This window comes from Neophocaena asiaeorientalis, unplaced genomic scaffold (assembly GCF_003031525.2).
Source record: "Neophocaena asiaeorientalis asiaeorientalis breed wild unplaced genomic scaffold, Neophocaena_asiaeorientalis_V1.1 scaffold150, whole genome shotgun sequence".
Taxonomy (NCBI): domain Eukaryota; kingdom Metazoa; phylum Chordata; class Mammalia; order Artiodactyla; family Phocoenidae; genus Neophocaena; species Neophocaena asiaeorientalis.
The window spans coordinates 10,627,433-10,648,441 of record NW_020176571.1 but is presented as its reverse complement, the minus strand read 5'-3'; the positions used below and the strand labels follow the sequence as shown (position 1 = coordinate 10,648,441).

The following is a 21,009-nucleotide window of genomic DNA, read 5'->3' as shown; positions in this document are numbered from 1 at the left end:
AGCACAAAGGCTGGCCTTTGATTCACCCAAGTCTGAGTAATTCCCAAGGCTGGGGCAACATTCCAGACAGATTTTCCCCAAAATATTTAAAGGTGCTGGTATTGGCACAGCAGCTTGAAGCATAGAACAATTTGGACAAAGAATATAAAGAAAAGCCTGGGATAGAAAAGGGCAGAAAAAAGACACACAGCAAAAGGGGGCTTTAAAAGCTCTCACCCATGTCAGGAAATTGAGAAGAATATCTGAATGCCCAGGGCAGAAAGCATGCTCAGAAATGGGCTGAAAAGACCCTAAGCTTTCACCTCTGACTGGCTTTCAGAGTCTGTGCAAGCAGGAAGAGAAGGATAAGGCAAGTCTGATAAAGCAGGTTGTAAATGGCCTAGATTAAGTGTGGAAGGAGTGCTCCAGCACAGGCAATCTGCTAAGACCTGGGAGAGTAATTTTTTTCCTTCTTTAAGCTCCAGGCATTTAAGGTAACTGTCAAAACACAAGCTGACCACTAAGCCAATAAAACACAGACTTTAGTGGTCACACACAATAATGAATACATACTTTCCAAAAATAGTTGAGAAAACTCACTAAGCAAGCAAACAACAAACCACAACAAGCAGCAACAACAAACCCTGGACAGGACAGGAAAACCTGATTTTCTGAACTGCCACATTACAATATTCAAAATATCCAGTTTTCAACAGTAACAACAAAAAAAATTAGGAGGTATACAAAGAAATAAGTATGGTTTATTAACAGAAAAAAAAAGAATTAATAGAAATATAGCTCAGGCATAGGACTTACTAGACAAAGACTTTAAACAGATGGTTTTAAATGTATTCAAAGAGCTAGAAGACACAACAGAAAAAGAACTTTAAAAAAAAAAAAGGAAAATAATGTCTCACCAAATAGAGAATATCAATAAAGAGACAGACATTACATAAAGAAAACAAATATAAATTCTAGAGCTGAAAGTACAATAACTGAAATTAAGAAATTCACCAGAGAGGTTCAACAGATTTGAGCAGGACAGGGCTGTAAAGGATCAGTTTTGTATACTATTGAAGATAAGTAGGTATTAATTCAAGATGTTAAGTGTAATCCCCAGAGTAATCACTAAGGAAAAAGCTAAAAAATTTACAGAAAGAGAAAGACAAAAAGAATCAAAATGGTTCACTAGAAAAAAATCAATCAGAAGAAGGCAGTAATGTAGGAATTAAGGGAAAAAAAGGTGGAAGACAAATAAAATGGCAGGAGTAAGTCTTTCCTTATCAGTAACTAATTTAAATGTAAACAGACGAAAACTCTCCAATTAAAAGGCAGAGACTGGCAAAGTGGGTAATAAATCACGACCCAACTCTATGCTGTCTACAAGATTTCATCAAAATTTGAAACTTTTGTGCATTGAAGGACATTATCAAAAAAGGAAAGTGAAAAGAAAACTTACACAGTGCGTAAGAATATCAATAGTTATAAATCGTGTATTTCTAAGTGTTCAGTATCCAAAATATGTAAAGAACTCTTACAGCTCAACAACAGAAGGGCAAAACAAACAAAACAAAAAGAACTTGAATACATATTTCTCTAAAGAAGATATGCACATGTTCAACAAACACAGGAAAAGATGTTCAACATCATTAGCCATTAGGAAAATGCAAACCAAAACCACAGTAAAATATCACTTCACACCATTAGGATGCTATAATAATAATTTTTAAGATACACAGTAACAAGTGTTGGCAAGGATGTGGAGAAATGGAACCCTCACATTGCTGGTGGGGAGTAAAATATAAAATGGAGTAGCTGATCTGGGAAAAAGTTGAATGTTCTTCAATAAATTAAACAAAGAATTACCATATGACCCACAATTCCATTCCTAGGTATATGCCCCAAAGATTTGAAAACAGGTATTCAAACAAATACTTGTATATGAATGTGCATAGCAGCATTATTTACAATATCCAGAAGGTGGAAACAACCCAAATGCCCATCAAATGTTCATCAGCCAAAGAATACATAAACAAAATGTGTGTGCGTGTGTGTACACACACAAGTTAACATCTTGAATTAATTCCTACTTATTTTCAATAGTACAGAAATATTAATATTACTTAGCTATGAAAAGGAATGTAGTATTGTTACATGCTTCAACATATATGAACCTTAAAAACATTATGCTAAGAAAAACAGGCCAGACACCAAAAGTCACATATTGTATAATTCTGTTCATATGAAATATGCAGCACAGGTAACTCAGTAGAGACAGAGAGCAGATTCATGCTTCCCGAGGGTTAGGGGGAGGGGGAAATGAGAAGTGACTGTTCAATGGGTACAAGGTCTTCTCCTGGATTGCTGAAAATGTTTTGGAACCAGATAGAGATGATGATCATACAACAGTGTGTATGTACTAAATGCCACTGAAGTGTAAACTTTAAAATGATTGTTATCTGAATTTTACTTCCATAAACAAAGAAGGAGATGGGAACTAAATTGGGCTGAGTAAAATTTAAATAAATGGCATGGTAAGGGCAGATCATAAATGAATGGGAGAAGCAATATGAAGTCAGAGGCCTGAAATAAAAATACTATGGACATTAATACTCTGTAGGACAGTGAAGCAACTGGTGGGTATCAGGAAAAGTGGATCAAAATCTAGGAGTTCCAAATTACAAATCGAAGAATGAATACAGGTTTAAACTGGTACACAGTTGAGCAAACTGGACTATACAGAAGAGAATGAACAAGAAGTATTTTAGAAAGATGAGTAGAATGCTTGAGAAGGACCAGCAAAGACTTAAAAAGCAGTACCAAAGTGGTCATGTAAAAGGCTGTTACTATAATCAAGAAATTGGGTAATGATGGCCTTGCAGATAGAAGAAGCAAAAGATAGACTTTTATAAGAAACAAAAAAAGTTGTAATTTGGCAACCCACTGTGTATATGTGAAGTGATACAGAGGAATCAGTTTCCAAGAACTAAAAAATTGTGAATAACAGGAACAATGGGAAGATATTCCTTGAAGATTTTTCTAAGAATTCAAGAATTGTGAGTAAGAGGACTTATTTGTGCAGAAGATGATTGGTTTGATGTTGGAAAGATTCAGATTCTGAGGCTACAAAGAAATATCCAAGTGCAAAGGTTTATTAAATGTTAGATGCAGACTTGCATCTTAAGTAACACTGTAAGAGTCAAAATCTCAGGTTCTAGAAACACAAAACCATAGATGCAGCCACGGGAGTGATAACAAACAACGAATGAAATTACTTTCTTAAATCTTCAGACATTTTCAATTTCTCATTCAAAATTCTTAACAGTACTAGTAAAATAAAGTTTAATGATGAGACAATGCTATCACTATACAAGGACCTGCTAAAGGTAAGAAACAGGACTAGTGGTGTCCTAAATGATACATTACGAAATTATTAATAATAAAGTCTTTGCAGTAAAGTCTCACTGTAAACAAAACTAACAATATGAAACCAAAAAAGTAACTTGTAGGCTGCCAAATATAATACCTAAATTCTAGTCACATTTGGTTGCAATTTGCTTTTAACTGTGAAGAAGCGACTTTATTTTCACAGACCACTTCTCTCTCATTTGTAAAAAAGGCTCTATAAGTGGTTTGCAAGTCAGCGTCTGAGACTATGCTTATATAGAATGAATGTAGTGATAAAATTTTCCAGTTTCTTAGTCTTGGAATAAAATGAATTACTGCACCATGGTACTGTGTGCTCATTTCAACTGATTAGAAGCTCTAGCAGTACATGTTAACATACAGATGTATTTAATAAAAAATTGAAAGTAGTAATTATTAATAAATATAGATTAACAAGCTAATATCTTTAAAAAATACGATTCATGGGAGAAGTAGATTAAAAAGAATCACAGCAAATATTATTTAGTACTCATGACATTTTAGATGATGCCAGCCTTTCTTCACTGAATGAAGAAATATTTAAGATGCACTAAGTTAGATTATTTCTGAAGCTCTGCTATGGGTTGAACTATGTATCTCAAAAGTATATGAAAGTCTGAACCCCAAGTATCTCAGAACATGACCTTATTTGGAAAGAGGGTCATCACAGAGGTAATTACAGCTGACTCTTGAACAACATAGATTTGAACTGTGTGGGTCCAATTATACATGGATTTTTTTTCAATCAATATAGGTAATTACAGCTGACTCTTGAACAACATAGATTTGAACTGTGTGGGTCCAATTATACATGGATTTTTTTTCAATCAATATAGGTAATTACAGCTGACTCTTGAACAACATAGATTTGAACTGTGTGGGTCCAATTATACATGGATTTTTTTTCAATCAATATAGTACCTATATTTTCACTTTACAGATCTTTAAATTAAGTGTGGGGAAAAGATTGTGTTCAATTACAGATCACCAGATGTGAAATCAAAAGAATTAGGGCTTGAGTTCCGATTCTATCTGAAGTGTTTCAGCTACTGCCTTGGGTGAGTCATTTATCAACTCCTTCATTTTTTTTTTTTTTTGCGGTATGCGGGCCTCTCACTGTTGTGGCCTCTCCCATTGCGGAGCACAGGCTCTGGATGCGTAGGCTCAGCGGCCATGGCTCACGGATCCAGCCGCTGCACAGCATGTGGGATCTTCCCGGACCGGGACACGAACCCGCGTCCCCTGCATCGGCAGGCGGACTCTCAACCACTGCGCCACCAGGGAAGCCCAACTCCTTCATTTTTTGAAGCAGATACCAGTGTACAGATTTTCAACTGCAGGGGGTGGGGACAGCACCTCTAACCTTCACATTGTTCAAGAGTCAACTGTAGTTAAGATGAGGTCATACTGGAATAGCATGGGTCCTAATCCAATATGACTAGTACCCTTGTAAAAAGGGAAAATTTGAAAACAAACATACAGAGAGAGCACCATGTGAAGATGAAGCCAGAAATCAGGGTGATACTTCTACAAGACAAGGAATGCCAAAGACTGTCAGTAAACCATCTATAGCTAGAGTAGACATAAGGAACAGATTCTTCCTCACAGCCCTCAGAACCAATCCTGACGACAGCTTAATCTTGGACTTTCAGCCTCCAAAACTATGAGACAATACATTTCTGTTGTTTAAGGCATCCAGTTTATGGTACTTTTTGTTAATGGTAGCCCTAGCAAACTAATAGAGGCTCCTTTTATTTCTAATACTTAAAAGTTAAATATACTTTATTGTCAACTTCAAAAACATATCCCGGAAAGTAAGTTATAAAAATGATGACACACGGATATGCAATTCAAGTCAGTGTACAAACCTGTAGTTCAGTTAAAACTGTTTTATGCCTCTTGTTACACTCAATCTTTTCCACTCGTGTTTTCAATTCTGCCAATGTCTTATCAAATACACCACACTGTAGCGCACACAATTTTTCTTCCAGCAACCACTGTACAACCTAAAAAAATACATAGTCCTTTGTTATAGCAAAAAAGGAATTTCAAGCAAGCAGCAAACAGTAAATATTCTGAAGTACTAATAAGATAGTACTAATATATTAATTTTAAAAAACATACTGGCATCCGTAACACAATGCTATCTGCTGAAATCCTCCACTTCTACATATATAATATCTACTATAATACAATAAAATGTACTAAAAATAGAAAATTTCCAGAGGGTGAAATTTTTAAAACATTTTGAAATTGAAGTTTTAGTATTTTCTTCCCACACCCTCTACTGTGATTTAAAAGAAACCAGTTGAAGGTAAGGAGCAGGTTTTAAATTTTCTAATCTGTTACAGATGATATTTTTGTGAGACACCAAGAATGTCACTGCACTATGAAATTCCTATAAAACATTTCTAAATGCCTACTCGCAATTTCCATATTTATCTCATTATGGACCCATAACAAACAGGACACATGGTGCAGCCCACAGAACATCCCCAAATTACACTGCTCTAGAGGAGTAAACCCTCAGTATACACAGAAGTATATTTCAAAATGCTTTCTCATAGCTATCTTCATATTTCTAATAGCTCTATAAGAAAGACTAAACAAGCATTATTATCACCATATGGTTAAAAGAAAAAGGACACTGGGAGGAAAAAAAAGCTACTTTTGTACTGCCTCTCTGTTCCTTTCTCTAATGGGGATATTTATACTTTATCTGAGTAGAGGAACACTGGCCCAGATTATTTATAATTTCACCATTAAATCTATAAGACCTTGAAAAATTTTCACCTGAGTCTTCTATTCTTCTCTTAAAAAGGCATTTGTCACCAATATTTGTGAACACATCTTAAAACATATACTAAATACTTTATATTTTCATTATTTCTATCTCTAATCTAACATATATAGGGGGAAGTTTCCAAAATCTGTACTTTAAATATTCCCTTTCCCTAGTCATTCGAAAGCCTTGTCCATACCATTTTTAATACTAAGCCTAAGGTACATAACAAAGATTTTAGAACATAGGGACTTACAGCCATGAAACCAGCTTATGACAAAACTTATAAAAACGAAAATGTTAACATATAAGACTCTAATGTTTCCATTAGAATAAAGTTCAATATAGAAGAAAAAATAAAAGCTGAAAACTGGTATTCAGTTTTGTTACTAAAGCAAATAAGAAAAGAAGCCACGGGCTTCCCTGGTGGCGCAGTGGTTGAGAGTCCGCCTGCCGATGCAGGGGACACAGGTTCGTGCCCCGGTCCGGGAAGATCCCACATGCCGCGGAGCGGCTGGGCCCGTGAGCCATGGTCGCTGAGCCTGTGCGTCTGGAGCCTGTGCTCCGCAACGGAAGAGGCCACAGCAGTGGGAGGCCCGCGTACCGCAAAAAAAAAAAGAAAAAAGAAAAGAAAAGAAGCCATAATTTCTCTCCCATTTTGAAAATTACTACCATATCTAAAAAAACAAAACAAAAAAACTATTTAGCTTCAAAAGAGTCATAAGGAATTTTAGAATTAAATTATTAAGGGTAATAAGCTTAACCAATTTCTTCACGTTCTTTCTTTCTATGAAAAAGCTGAATATTTCAGTAAAATACAGAGTAATGTCAAAAATCTAGTAGAATAAAGATGGCGGTGTTTTTTGTTTAATATGGTTTTAACTTATAATCTCTAACACCTTTTGTAGCTTCTGGTTTATATCTCCTTTGGCTGTAATCTTTACTTGAAACTCTGCCTCATATTCTTCTTCCATATATCGACGGCGTTTGGACTGTACATTGTCCATGTCCTCTGACTTAGAACGTTTTCTTCTAAAAAATTCACCTGAGAAGAAAAAGCATAATGACCAGTCAGCTGTTTTTATTACACGTAGACCTTAATGCCTCTTCTCCATCCTCAGGAAGATATTATTTCTAGCTATCAAAATAGCACTCTCAATAAATTATTTTATGAATTGTTTTTGTGATCAGAAAAGTAAATAGATAGCTTTTACCTTAAACTTGAAATGATTTTCAATATGCTAAATAAGAACCTCCCAACACTAAATAAGTAAATGTACAAACAACATGAACAAAGAACATTTTTTCCTTGAAATCTTCGTATTAAGATGGAAGCTCAACTAACAATATGGGATGAGAAGAAATCATCTCAAATTCATTCCTTTCTGTAAATTCTCTAGTGTATTTGAATTCTCTGATAAAATACAGTATTCATTCACAAGTCACAGATTTCTCAGTATTTATTCTCACATCACATGCTTCTACTAACTGTGCATAGCTTTAATTATTTAATTCTTCATCCTCAGTAAGTTTTCTTCCTCAGTAAGTTTAGGAAAAATTCTTTCTTAATCACCAGCCTTAGGAAAATAGTATTAGTTATTCTTAACATATCCTAATAAATTTCAAATATATAAAAATAATAAAATTAATGTCATTATAAAGGTAAATGTGGTAAAGAACAGACATTCAAAGACCTTCACTTAGAAAATTTGTTTCAAATACTGGTAACACTCATGAGATCATAACATATTTTATATGGTTTCTTTTTCAATATAGAAACAGGGAAATATTAAGATATTAAAATCTCCACACTATCTATGAGCCTATTACTGAAATCCAATTCTATTCTATGATTTCCCTTGTATCAAAACTTACATAGTCACAGAGAGATAAGGTCAAGATGGCGGAGTAGGAGGAGGTATGCTCATCCCTTCTTACAAGAACACTGGAATCACAACTAACTGCAGAGCAACCACTGACAAACACTTGAACCTACCAGAAAAAGATACCCTACATCCAAAGACAAAGGGAAACCATGGCGAGACAACAGGAGGGACACAATCGTGATAGAATCAAGTCCCATACCCACCAGGTGGGTGACCCACACACTGGAGAACAACCGTACCACAGTTCTCCCACTGGAGTGAAAGTTCTGAGCCCCATGTCAAGCTTCCCAAGCTGGGGGTCTGGCAACGGGAAGAGGAGGCCCCAGAGGGTCTGGCTTTGAGGGCCAGCGGGATTTAATTGCAGGACCTCCACAGGACTGGGGGAACCAGAAACTCCACTCTTGGAGGGCACACAGAGGGCCTTGTGCACATCAGGACCCAAGAGAAAAGAGCAGTGATCCCACAGGAGACTGGGCCAGACCTGCCTGCTAGCACTGGAGGGTCTCCTGCAGAGGTGGGGAATGGCAGTGGCTCACTGCAGGGACAAAGACACTGGCAACATCAGTTTTGGGAAGCACTCATTGGCACGAGCCCTCCCAGAGGCACCATTAGCCCCACCAAACTGCCTATAGGCTCGAGTGCTGGGTCACCTCAGGCCAAACAACCAAAAGGAAAGGAACACAGCCCCACCCATCAGCAGACAAGCAGATTAAAGTTTTACTGAACTCTGCCCACCAGAGAGACACAACCCAGCCCTACCCACCACCAGCCCCTCCCATCAGGAAGCCTGCACAAGCCTCTTAGATAGCCTCATCTACCAGAGAGCAGACAGCAGAAGCAAGAAGAACTACAGTCCTGCAGCCTGTGGAATGAAAACCACAATCACAGAAAGGTAGACAAGATGAAATGGCAGAGGATTATGTCCCAGATGAAGGAACAAGATAAAGCCCCAGAAAAACAACTAACTGAAGTGGAGATAGGCAACCTTCTGGAAAAAGAATTCAGAATAATGATAGTGAAGATGATCAAGGACTTCAGGAAGAGAATGGAGGCAAGGATTGAGAAGATGCAAGAAATGTTTAACAAAGACCTATAAGAACTAAAGAAGAAACAGAGATGAATACAATAACTGAAATGAAAAATACACTAGAAGGAATCAAAGCAGAATAACTGAGGCAGAAGAACAGATAAGTGACCTGGAAGACAGAATGGTGGAAATCACTGCTGTGGAACATAATAAAGAAAAAAGAATAAAGAGAAATGAAGACAATCTAAGAGACCTCTAGGACAACATTAAATGCACCAACATTCTCATTATAGGGATTCCAGGAGGAGAAGAGAGACAGAAAGGACCTGAGAAAATATTTGAAGAGATTATAATTGAAAACTTCCCCTAACATGGTAAACAGTCACCCAAGTCCAAGAAGCACAGAGAGTCCAAGGCAGGATAAACCCAAAGAGGAACACACCAAGACACATAGTAATCAAATTGGAAAAAATTAAAGGAAAAATATTAAAAGTAACAAGGGAAAAACAACAAATAACATACAAGGGAACTCCCATAAGGTTATCAGCTGATTTCACAGCAGAAACTCTGCAGGCCAGAAGTGAGTGACACGATATATTTAAAGTGATGAAAGGGAAGAATCTACAATAAAGAATACTCTACCCAGCAAGGATCTCATTCAGATTTGACAGAGAAATCAAAAGCTTTACAGAAAAGCAAAAGCTAAGAGAACTCCTCTAGGCGGGTAAGAGACCAGCAACATAAAACAACCTTCTACATATATAGACTACTATATCAAAACCTCATGGGAACAGCAAACCTAAAAACTACAATAGGTACGCACTCAAAAAAGAAAAAGCAACCCAGACACAACACAAAGGATGGTCATCACACCACAAGAGAAGAGGACAAAAGAGGAAGGGAAGAAAAAAGACCTACAAAAACAAACCCAAAACAATTAAGAAAATGGTAATAGGAACACACATATTGAGAATTACCTTAAATGTAAATGGATTAAATGGTCCAACCAAAAGACACAGACTGACTGAATGGATACAAAAACAAGATCTGTATATATGCTGTCTACAAGAGACCCACTTCAGACCTAGTGACACATACAGACTGAAAGTAAGAGGATGGAAGAAGGCATTCCATGCAAATGGAAATCGAAAGAAAGCTGGAGTAGCAATACTAATTTCAGACAAAACAAACTTTAAAACAAAGACTCTTATAAGAGACAAAGAAGGACACTACATAATGATCAAGGGATCAATCTAAGAAGACATACCAATTGTACATATATATGCACCCAACATAGGAGCACCTCAATATATAAGGCAAATACTAACAGCTATAAAGGGAGAAATCAACAGTAGCACAATAATACTGGGGAACTTTAACACCTCAGTTTCATCAATGGACAGATCATCCAGGCAGAAAATCAATAAGGAAACACAGGCCTTAAAAGGCACATTAGACCCGATGGACTTAACTGATATTTATAGAGTTTTCCATCCCAAAGCAGCAGAATACACATTCTCAAGTGCACATGGAACATTCTCCAGGACTGACCACACACTGGGCCACAAAGGGAGCCTCAGTAAATTTAAGAAAATTGAAATCATATCAAGCATCTTTTCTGATGACAATGCTATGAGATTAGAAATAAACTACAAGAAAAAAACTGTAAAAAGCACAAGTGTGTGGAGGCTAAACAATATGCTACTAAACAACCACTGGATCACTGAAGAAATCAGAGAGGAAATCAAGAAGTACCTAGAGACAAGTGAAAATGAAAGCACAACGACCCAAAACCTGTGCAATATGGCAAAGGCATTTCTAAGAGGGAAGTTTACAGAAATATAATCTTACCTCAGGAAACAAGAAAAATCTCAAATAAACAACCTAACCCTACACCTAAAGCAACCAGACAAAGAACAAACAAAACCTAAAGTTAGTAGAAGAAAAGAAATCATAATGATCAGAGCAGAAATATAGAGACAAGCAAAGATAAATGAAACTAAAAGCTGGTTCTTTGAAAAGATAAACAAAATTGATAAACCTTTAGCCAGACTCATTAAGAAAAAAAGAGAGATCACTCAAATCAATAAAATTAGAAATGAAAAAGGAGAAGTTAAACTGACACCACAGGAATACAAAGGATCATAAGAGACTACTACAAGCAACTGTACGCCAATAAAATGGACAACCTGGAAGAAATGCACAAATTCTTAGGAAGATACAGTCTCCCAAGACTGAACCAGGAAGAAACAGAAAATATGGACAGGCCAATCACAAGCACTGAAACTGAAATTGTGATTTAAAAACTCCCAACAAACCAAAGTCCAGGAACCGATGGCTTCACAGGCGAATTCCATCAAACATTTAGAGAAGAGCTAACTGCTACCCTTCTGAAAATGTTCCAAAAAATTGCAGAGGAAAGAGAACTCCCAAACTCATACTATGAGGCCACCATCGCCCTGATACCAAAACCAGACAAAGATACCACAAGAAAAGAAAATTATAGGTCAATATCACTGATGAATATAGATGCAAAAATCCCAAACCAAATACTAGCAATCAGAATCCAACAATACATTAAAAGGACCATACACCATGATCAAGTGGGGTTTACCCAAGGATGCAAGGATTTTTCAATATCCGCAAATCAATCAGTGTGATACATCACATCAACAAACTGAAGAATAAAAACCATATGATCATCTCAATAGATGCAGAAAAAGCTTTTCACAAAATTCAACACCAATTTATGATAAAAACTCTCTAGGGCTTCCCTGGTGGAGCAGTGGTTGGGAGTCTGCCTGCCGATGCAGGGGATACGGGTTCGTGCCCCAGTCTGGGAGGATCCCATATGCCACAGAGCGGCTGGGCCCGCGGGCCGTGGCTGCTGGGCCTGCGCTCCGCAGCGGGAGAGGCCACAGCAGTGAGAAGCCCGCGTATCACAAAACAAACAAACAAACAAACTCTCCATAAAGTGGGCATACAGAGAATATACCTCAACATAATAAAGCCCATATACGACAAACCTACAGCTAACATCTTACCCGACAGTGAAAAGCTAAAAGTATTTCCTCTAAGATCAGGAACAAGACAAGGATGTCCACTCTCACCACTTTTATTCAACATAGTTTTGGAAGTCCTAGCCGCAGCAATCAGAGAAGAAAAAGAAATAAAAGGAATCCAAATTGGAAAAGAAGAAGTTAAACTGCCACTGTTTGCAGATGACACTATACATAGAAAATCCCAAAGATGCTACCAGAAAACTATTAGAACTCATCAATGAATTTGGTAAAGTTGCAGTTTACAAAATTAATACACAGATATCTGTTGCATTTCTATACACTAACAACAAAAGACAGAAAGAGGAATTCAAGAAACAATCCCATTTACCATCACTTCAAAAAGAATAAAATACCTAGGAATAAACCTATCTAAGGAGACAGAAGACCTGTACTCCAAAAACTGTAAGACGCTGATGAACGAAATTGAAGACGATACAAACAGATGGGAAGATATACCGTGTTCTTGGATTGGAAGAGTCAATATTGTCAAAATGACTATAGTACCCAAGGCAATCTAGAGATTCAGTGCAATCCCTATCAAATTACCAATGACATTTTTCACAGAACTAGAACAAAAAAATCTTAAAATTTGTATGGAGACACAAAAGACCCCAATAGCCAAAGCAATCTTGACAAAGAAAAACAGAGCTGGAGGAATCAGGCTCCCTGACTTCAGACTACACTACAAAGCTATAGCAATCAAAACAGTATGGTACTGGCACAAAAAACAGAAACATAGATCAATGGAACAGGATAGAAAGCCCAGAAATAAACCCACACACCTATGGTCAATTAAATCTATGACAAAGGAGGTAAGACTATACAACAGAAGAAAGACAGTCTCTTCAAGTGCTAGGAAAACTGGACAGCTGCATGTATAAATATGAAATTAGAACATTCTTTAACACCATACACAAAAATAAGCTCAAAATGGATTAAAGACCTAAATGTGAGACCGGACACTATAAAACTCCTAGAGGAGAACATAGGCAGAACACTCTGACGTAAATCATAGCAATATCTTTTTCAATCTGTCTCCCAGAGTAATGGAAATAAAACCAAAAATAAACAAATGGGACCTAATTAAACTCAAAAGCTTTTGCACAGCAAAGGAAACCATAAACACAATGAAAAGACAACCCATAGAAGGGGAGAAAATATTTGCAAATGATGTGACTGACAAGGGATTAGTCTCCAAAATATACAAACAGCTCATGCGGCTTAATATCATCAAAACAAACAACCCAATCAAAAAATGGGCAGGAGACCTAAATAGACATTTCTCCAAAGAAGACATACAGATGGCCAAGAAGCACATGAAAAGATGTTCAACACTGCTAATTATTAGAGAAATGTAAATCAAAACTACAATGAGATATCACCTCACACCAGTCAAAATGGCTATCACCAAAAAAATCCACAAACAACAAATGCTGGAGAGGGTGCGCAGAGAAGGGAAACCTTCTACACTGTTCGTGGGAATGTAAATTGGTACAGCCACTATGGAGAACAGTATGGAGTTTCGTTAGAAAACTAAAACTAGGGCCACCATATGATCCTTCAATCCCACTCCTGGGCATATATCTGGAGAAAAACATAGTCCAAAAGGATACATGTACCTCAATGTTCATTGCAGCACTGTTTACAATAGCCAAGACATGGAAGCCACCTAAATTTCCATCGACAGAGGAATGGATAATTAAGCTGCGGTACATATATACAATGGAATATTACTCAGCCATTAAAAAGAATGAAATAACGCCATTTGCAGCAACATGGGTGGACCTAGAGATGGTCATACTGAGCGAAGTAAGTCACGACAGAGAAAGAGAAATATCGTACGATATCACTTATATACATAATCTAAAAAGAAATGACACAAATGAACTTATTTACAAAACAGAAACAGACTCACATTCTTAGAGAATGAACTTATTGTTACCGGGGGGTGGGGGAAGCGTGAAGGGAAGGAATAGTTAGGGAGTGTGGGATTGACATGTACACACTGCTATAATTAAAATGGATAGCCAACAAGGACCTACTGTATAACACAGGGAACTCTGCTCAATATTATGTAACAATCTAAATGGGAAAAAAATTTGAAAAAGAATTGATACGTGTATATGTATAACTGAATCACTTTGCTGTACACCTGAAACTACCATGACATTGTTAATAAATACTCCAATATAAAATAAAAAGTTAAAAAAAAAGAAGATGGAAAAAATTTAGAACTGTGTCTGGTACATAGTGTTATCAACACAGTTGCTTTCATTATTATTAACTAGTAGTAGTATTGAAAGTTTTAAAAAATAATAACTTACATAGTCACAGATGGAGAGCAGTATGACAGAGAGAGTTACAGAACCAAACCTAATGACATTCAGTAACATCGTTTCCCCTTCTCTTATAGCTTAAGAACTTTAAGTAGATTGAGACACATACTTCCATTTGCCTATATCATCCCAGACAAAATTCCTATGGTCCAATGCTCTAAAAGCAAATCTAAAACAATTTCTCTCAAGACATTCAGATAGCAACTTACTAAATAGTAAGCTTAAATCTTTCTATGGAGCAATGGAAAGAATAAATAAACAATAAAATACATGAAATAATTAATACTTTCAAAGATCCTTGAGTTAGCCATCAACAAAACGATTTAACTGTGGCTTAAACTGAAAAATTTTACAAGCATCTCATGGACAGAAAAGTATTTTCCACAGCCTTAAAAGCCTTTTTAAAAATTTCTAAAACTATTTCAGGCTTGTTTGTACATGCTTACTTTTCTCAGGTCTTTCATCTTCATGTATTACTTGCTCTTCTTCCTCAGGTTTGCTGTCCTTTTCATTACTTTCTACTTCTTCTGTAACAAAAATAGAAAAGGAAATTTTCTTCCATCAGAATTTGTAACAGTTCATTATAATTTACACTTTTGGTGTAATTATCCAGTTGATAATATTTTAGGAAATCAGAGTCTCAAAATGTAAAATATTGGGAATAAAAAGGGAGCATGAACTGGTGGAAATAAGTGGAGAAGTCTAGTTTTAAATGTTTCTGCAAGTTCATAATAAACTCTTAACATGGAAAAAAATTAAATAATATAGATTTTAAAACAAAGAATCTTAGTGATTTACTGTCATCAATAGATTAATAAAATGTGAAAACAACTACTATAAAGCATTCAGACTCCTTTACATTCAATTATTAAAACTAAAACAGTGGTTGTGGCAATTACAAAAAAAATTATAAATTACTGGTGAACTCAGAACACCTAATATTTTGACCAGACAGGTTGAATCATTAGGTTATTTTAACGGTTACGGATAGGGAAAAGCTATCCTAAAGATAATAAAAGTTTTACTTAAAAGTAATAGCTACTTTGATACCAGTGCCAACAACTAACTTAGCTCGGTGCTTGCCATTTATTAGTTCATATCCCCCAAAAAATCCTACATTATAAACAGTATTTTTGCCATCATATATATAGATGAGGAAAGTAACGTTCAGAAAGGTTAAGTAATTTTCACAAAAGGCACATAAAATCTAACTAAAGGGTGTTACCAAAAAATATTGCTAAAAATAGCCATACAGTTGCATTGTTACAACAAATAAAATCCCAGAGGCACCGTAAATGGTCTTTGGTCAATCAAACTATAGCTCCTCAACTAACTTAATCATTTAGGGGAGAAGAACAAGTCACTAACATGTTTGGGTTTCTATTTTTCCCCCTTACATCCCTGCAAGTGGCTCCCCTGCAGCTTCAATAAAGCATGCCGTATTTCATCATATTCTACAACCACAATTAAATAAATAATCATGGGTATATAGAACTATATAAAGATTTTGATATGGCATCTCTGCTCCAAACACCAGGGTTTTAATTTCAACAGCCCTGATGGTAGAAGCCAAGGTTAAAAAAACTTAAAAGAATTTTTAGGTGAAAATAGGCAGAGACTAGGATCATTGATGAACCTATTACAATGTTTTTCACATTAAGATAAACAATAAAGCTGTAAAACGTGAACACAGTAATACAAAAGAAGGACGTTTACACAGTACATACAGAGATTACTGAGACTATTTTTAAACTTTAACATAAATGAATATTTAAAAATTAACTTTCCATTTACCACCCTATGCTCATTAAGAAATTTTTTTAAGATCTCATCCCTCAACACCAGTTCAATGAAATGAAAGCTTGTTTTGCTCCCCTGTAGACTGCACACTCATTACATAGCATTTTTTCCTATATATACTTTTCCAAGTTTTCCTGCCTTTAATACTGAGGATGGTGACTCCTATAGTTTCCTAGTTTCCAGAAACACAGAGAAATTGGGTTGCTTAAGATGAAGGTTTACTTAGTCTTTATTTAGCAAACCATCCTTCCACCCAAAGAACAAAATTAGCCCTGGCTCCAATCAGGGTTACTTCAAGCCAGATCAGAAAACAGCAAAGCAAACTGGCCTGGTTTGGTCTGCTCTTTTATGCATATGTTAGATCCCTCTCCGCCCACAGACATGTCAAGCTTAGCTCCCAATTCCTTCATTTTATTCAAACAACTCCTTTTATCATCAAATTCCCATTTTCCAGGTATGTTTAGAAGATATGACTGGATTCTCAATACTTAAAACACTTATTAGGAGTTTGAAATAGACAAACAGAATTAAAATTTAGGCTCGAGTTTTATATAATAAAGAAGTTGGGATTTTAAAAAATGGTACTAACAGAGTCTACAGAAGGGAGTAAGGCCCTATATTTCTTTAATTTTTTTTGGTTGTTGTTCACAAAGCCTGTAGAGAATCTAAGTGAACCTCCATCAACTCAGAATAATAATCAGAGGCTCAGGTACACAGTGTTTTTATATATATATATAATTTCAAGTAGTTTCTGGGACTCCTAAAACTCATCCAAATACTTGGGTTAAGACTGTCTTTTTTAGAATCTGTCTTCATTCACAGTTTCTGCTATAATTCCTACCATCTTGAGTATAGCCTCATATGTTGGCATACATTCACAAACCGTTCTATCTGTGGTATTCTTTCCTTTCAACCAGACTAGACAGTAAGCTCCTTAAGAGCAGGTACCAAACCTTGTAATTTTGGTAACCCTAAAAACTTTGGGGAAGAGCTGAGACAAAGTAGATATTTAATATCTTTCTAATGACTGCTATCTTTAATAAAATTCATTAAATGAAGGTGGAAAAACTGTATTGTAGAGGATTAGAAAACAGAACTTACATTAGGGGTTGGTTTCCCATTTTCAGAATTACATAGAACTTTATTCCAAGAAAATACGGACAAAACCGTTGCCCTGGATCAGGGGTTGGCGAACATTTTCTGTAAATGGCCAAAACGAAGTATTTTCCATCTTGTAGGCTCTATGGTCTCTGACACACTACTCAATTCTGTCCTTATGGTGGGAATTGATGATAAACAATATGTAATATGTAAACAAATAGATGTGGCTATGTTCCAACAAACCTTTATTGACCAAAAACAGTTAAGGCCTATTGGTCACAGTTTGCCAATCCCCTGTCTTAGATTAATGGCTCTACGAGAATACTTAAAACAAAATATTCCTACAGACTAACTGAAGACAATATATCCATCAGAAAAAATGGGCAAAGAAGAGGAACAAGCAATTTATAGATAAGGAATACAAATGTAAGATTCTCAGCCTCACAAGAGGAATCAGAATTAAATGTGGCATTACTGGCAATGTGACTTTTCCAGAAAATGTTTAAAAGCTTTATTTAACTAATACAAATCTCTAAATAGTATCTTCCACAGTAAGTTTCTGTGCTCCCTTTTAAAGCAAAATTTGGGGGGTAATTTACATTTTATTATCTCCAATTCTTCTCCTCCCCTTCTCTCTGAAACTCAATTATCAACTAGGCTTTCAACTGCAGTGCCCCCTGTAAAGGTCATAAATGATCTCCAGGTCATTAAATATTTCTCTTCCATCTTAACTGAACAAACAGCTGCATTTGATACACAAATAGAGTTACTCCTTCCTCCTCAAAACATTCTTTACTTGACTTCTAAGACAACAAAATCTCCTAATTTTCTTTCTAGCTGAAGATTTTTCTTGGTCTCCTTTGCTGGTTCTTCCTCATATCTTCAACCTCTAAATACAGGACTGCCAAAGACCTCAGTTCTCGGATCTCCTCTCACTGAATTATACTCACTTTGAGGTGATTTCACCTCGTCACTCAACTTCGACTAATGTCTATATGGTATCTACCCCTAATTTTTTCTAGACAGTCTAAGCCTCTGCTCTAAAATCCAGACATATATCTAACTCAGGCAACAATCGTCAGTTGAAAGTGATCTTCCTCCCACACTCCCCTTTCCAAAACTTGCTTCATCTTTGATCTCACTCAACTCTGAAAAGAAAAATCTGCAACTTCTACAACAATGTACAGGAATACAAGATTCCATATAGAAAATCCAAGTACGTAAGACACAGTTGAATATAAATAGGCTGAGATAATAAAGAATTTTAGCTGAACACATTAAATAGTGAAAACAAAATATCAATAAATTTTAAGTATGTAAACCATGGCAATTCTACCACTATTGACCTAAAGCAAAATTAGACAGAAACCTTAAATTCTATTCCCATGCAATTATCCTCATTAGCATTTACGTTCATCTCATTTATCTTAAGGATCCAATGAAAGGGAAAAACAACCAGATATTTTTAAAATCTGAAATAATATTTGGAAGGAAATTATGTCAGAGCTTAGGGTAAAATCTTATTTACTTTGAAACAGATTTTTCTCCTCAAAAATATTAAGAAAAAACAATGTTTAAAAAATTTAAAAAGCCGAGTAGAAAAGAGCTCTCCCTCTCATCTCTACATAAGAAACAAAATGAGAAGGGCCAAAAGGAAAGAAAATAGAGAATGCGGTAGCCTGAAAGCTAAGGAGAATCTCAAGAGGGAGGAATTGTTATTAAGAGGTCATCTAAATATGAGAGAATAAAGACAAATAAAGGATGCCCCTGGATTTAACAACATGAGCATCAATGTCACTCCACTGAGAATAATTAGGAAAGAGGCTGGGAATGTGTAAATCACAATTCAATTAAGTTAAAGAGCAAACAGGAGGAGATGAAACTGTGCTAGCTTTGTTAACATAACTTGAAGAATGGCACTGAAAGAGAGGAAAGATGGAACAGTAGTAGAGGAGAGTATATGGTATGGAGAATACATGGAAGGTAACTAATACGTGTACCTCCTCTGGTGTTGTTTGAATGTTCCCAAAGAGAAACTTTTATTTTCCTAGACTTCTTAAACAGACTATGATTGCAAACACTTAATGAGTATCTGGCATTATACAGTATTAAGCAACCATATGACAGCGTCCTCAGGCCTACTAAGGAATATCTGCAATAGGTTTTTAGGTCTTTCATCTATCTTTGTAAACCTGAAATCGCTTTTCCATTTGTTTTCAGATATCTTTCATTATTTTTTGCTGCTGCTCATATCCATAACTGCTATATTTAAGACAAATTTGCTAAAGTGTCTGAAATAATAGAGGTTTATGTTTTCCTACTAGTGCAGCACATAAATGTTAGTACTTAGAGGGAAAAGCCAGACTTATAATCCTGTGTTCTGAAAACATTAAAAATTAGTCAAGAATAAAGAATCTGAAGAAAGTAATACTTCAACAGATGAACAACAGCAAATATGACATGTAACAGATTCTACTACCATATAAACAGAACAGAGAACCGTTGAAGAAACCATACTTCAACTTACAATACACAAAATCTCCTTTGGGTCAGGGGACAGAAAATAAAAGTTCAGTTACCAGCTAAGAAATTAAATCTATCACTAAACCTACTCTAACAGCATACAATCAAATAAAAGTCTAAAAGTAACCAAAAATAAACCGAACCCTGAATTTTCAAAGTATACAGTAGGGATGGCTTAATATTCATCTTTCTGCATTTAACCACTGGGTGGGAGGGATGGTCTCCAATCTCCAAGATTCTGACATAAAGGTAAAATGTATAAACTCATTAAATAATTAAGCTTCAATTTGCCATGACTTTCTTATACACACTACCAAAAGATTTTAAGGACTTACCCCAATATTACTCTCTATATTCTTACTGAAAAATGAGTGAAGTTGTCCTTAAAAATTGTTATTTATTATCTTTCCAAAATGTAAATTTCATCGTGTCATTCTTCTCTGCTTGAAATCATTCAATGGCTCCCCGGTGTTAGTATGTTTTAGCATTGTAAGCAAGGTCCTCCATAACATCCTTCTATTACCAATTAATTAGTTCTACAAACATTTACTGAGCACTAACTGTGACCCAAGCATTTTTTTGGCCTGATTATGATGGCTCAAAGCAGGGGTGATAGCAGTGAAGATGGTATGAAGAGACTGCATTCTAGATCTATTCTGAAAGTAGCACCAACAGGATTTCCTGACAGATTGGATATGAATGAAAAAAATAAGAATGGCTCCAAGATTTGGGGCCTGAGCAAGTAGTATGGAGCTGCAATTAAGAGGGATTATCTTCCTTAAAACCCTATGTTACACAGAGAGTGAAAGGAAAGTGCTTCCCTGAAAACATCTATATTCTCAAAGTTACTCTCCTCTAAACTCCCAGCATACCAATTTAACATTACTACTGTATTCACAACCATGTATTTAATGGCTTGCAATTTAATTCTTGTCAGAATCCTCAGGGCAAGTAATGAACTTTATCTTTAAATCCCCAAGCCAAGAAGAGCTTGGCCTTTCTATATATACAGGTTTAATAAATGAATGAATGCTCTTTGGAAATGAAGTCATTTTTTAATAAGAAAAAGTTTCTATCTCCAATTGTA

General features: G+C 35.9%; 1 protein-coding gene across 3 annotated transcripts in view; it reads right to left on the bottom strand.

The window, feature by feature from the left end:
- ATF7IP (activating transcription factor 7 interacting protein) overlaps nt 1-21,009 on the bottom strand; it is a 123,828-nt gene that overhangs the window by 50,477 nt on the left and 52,342 nt on the right. For all 3 annotated transcript variants that reach the window (XM_024733366.1, XM_024733364.1, XM_024733365.1), the window contains exons 3-5: nt 14,945-15,025; nt 7,087-7,232; nt 5,274-5,411 (exon numbers count right to left, since the gene is read on the bottom strand). In XM_024733366.1, coding sequence (XP_024589134.1) covers nt 5,274-5,411; nt 7,087-7,232; nt 14,945-15,025 — 365 coding nt within the window. The remainder of the gene's footprint in view (nt 1-5,273; nt 5,412-7,086; nt 7,233-14,944; nt 15,026-21,009) is intronic.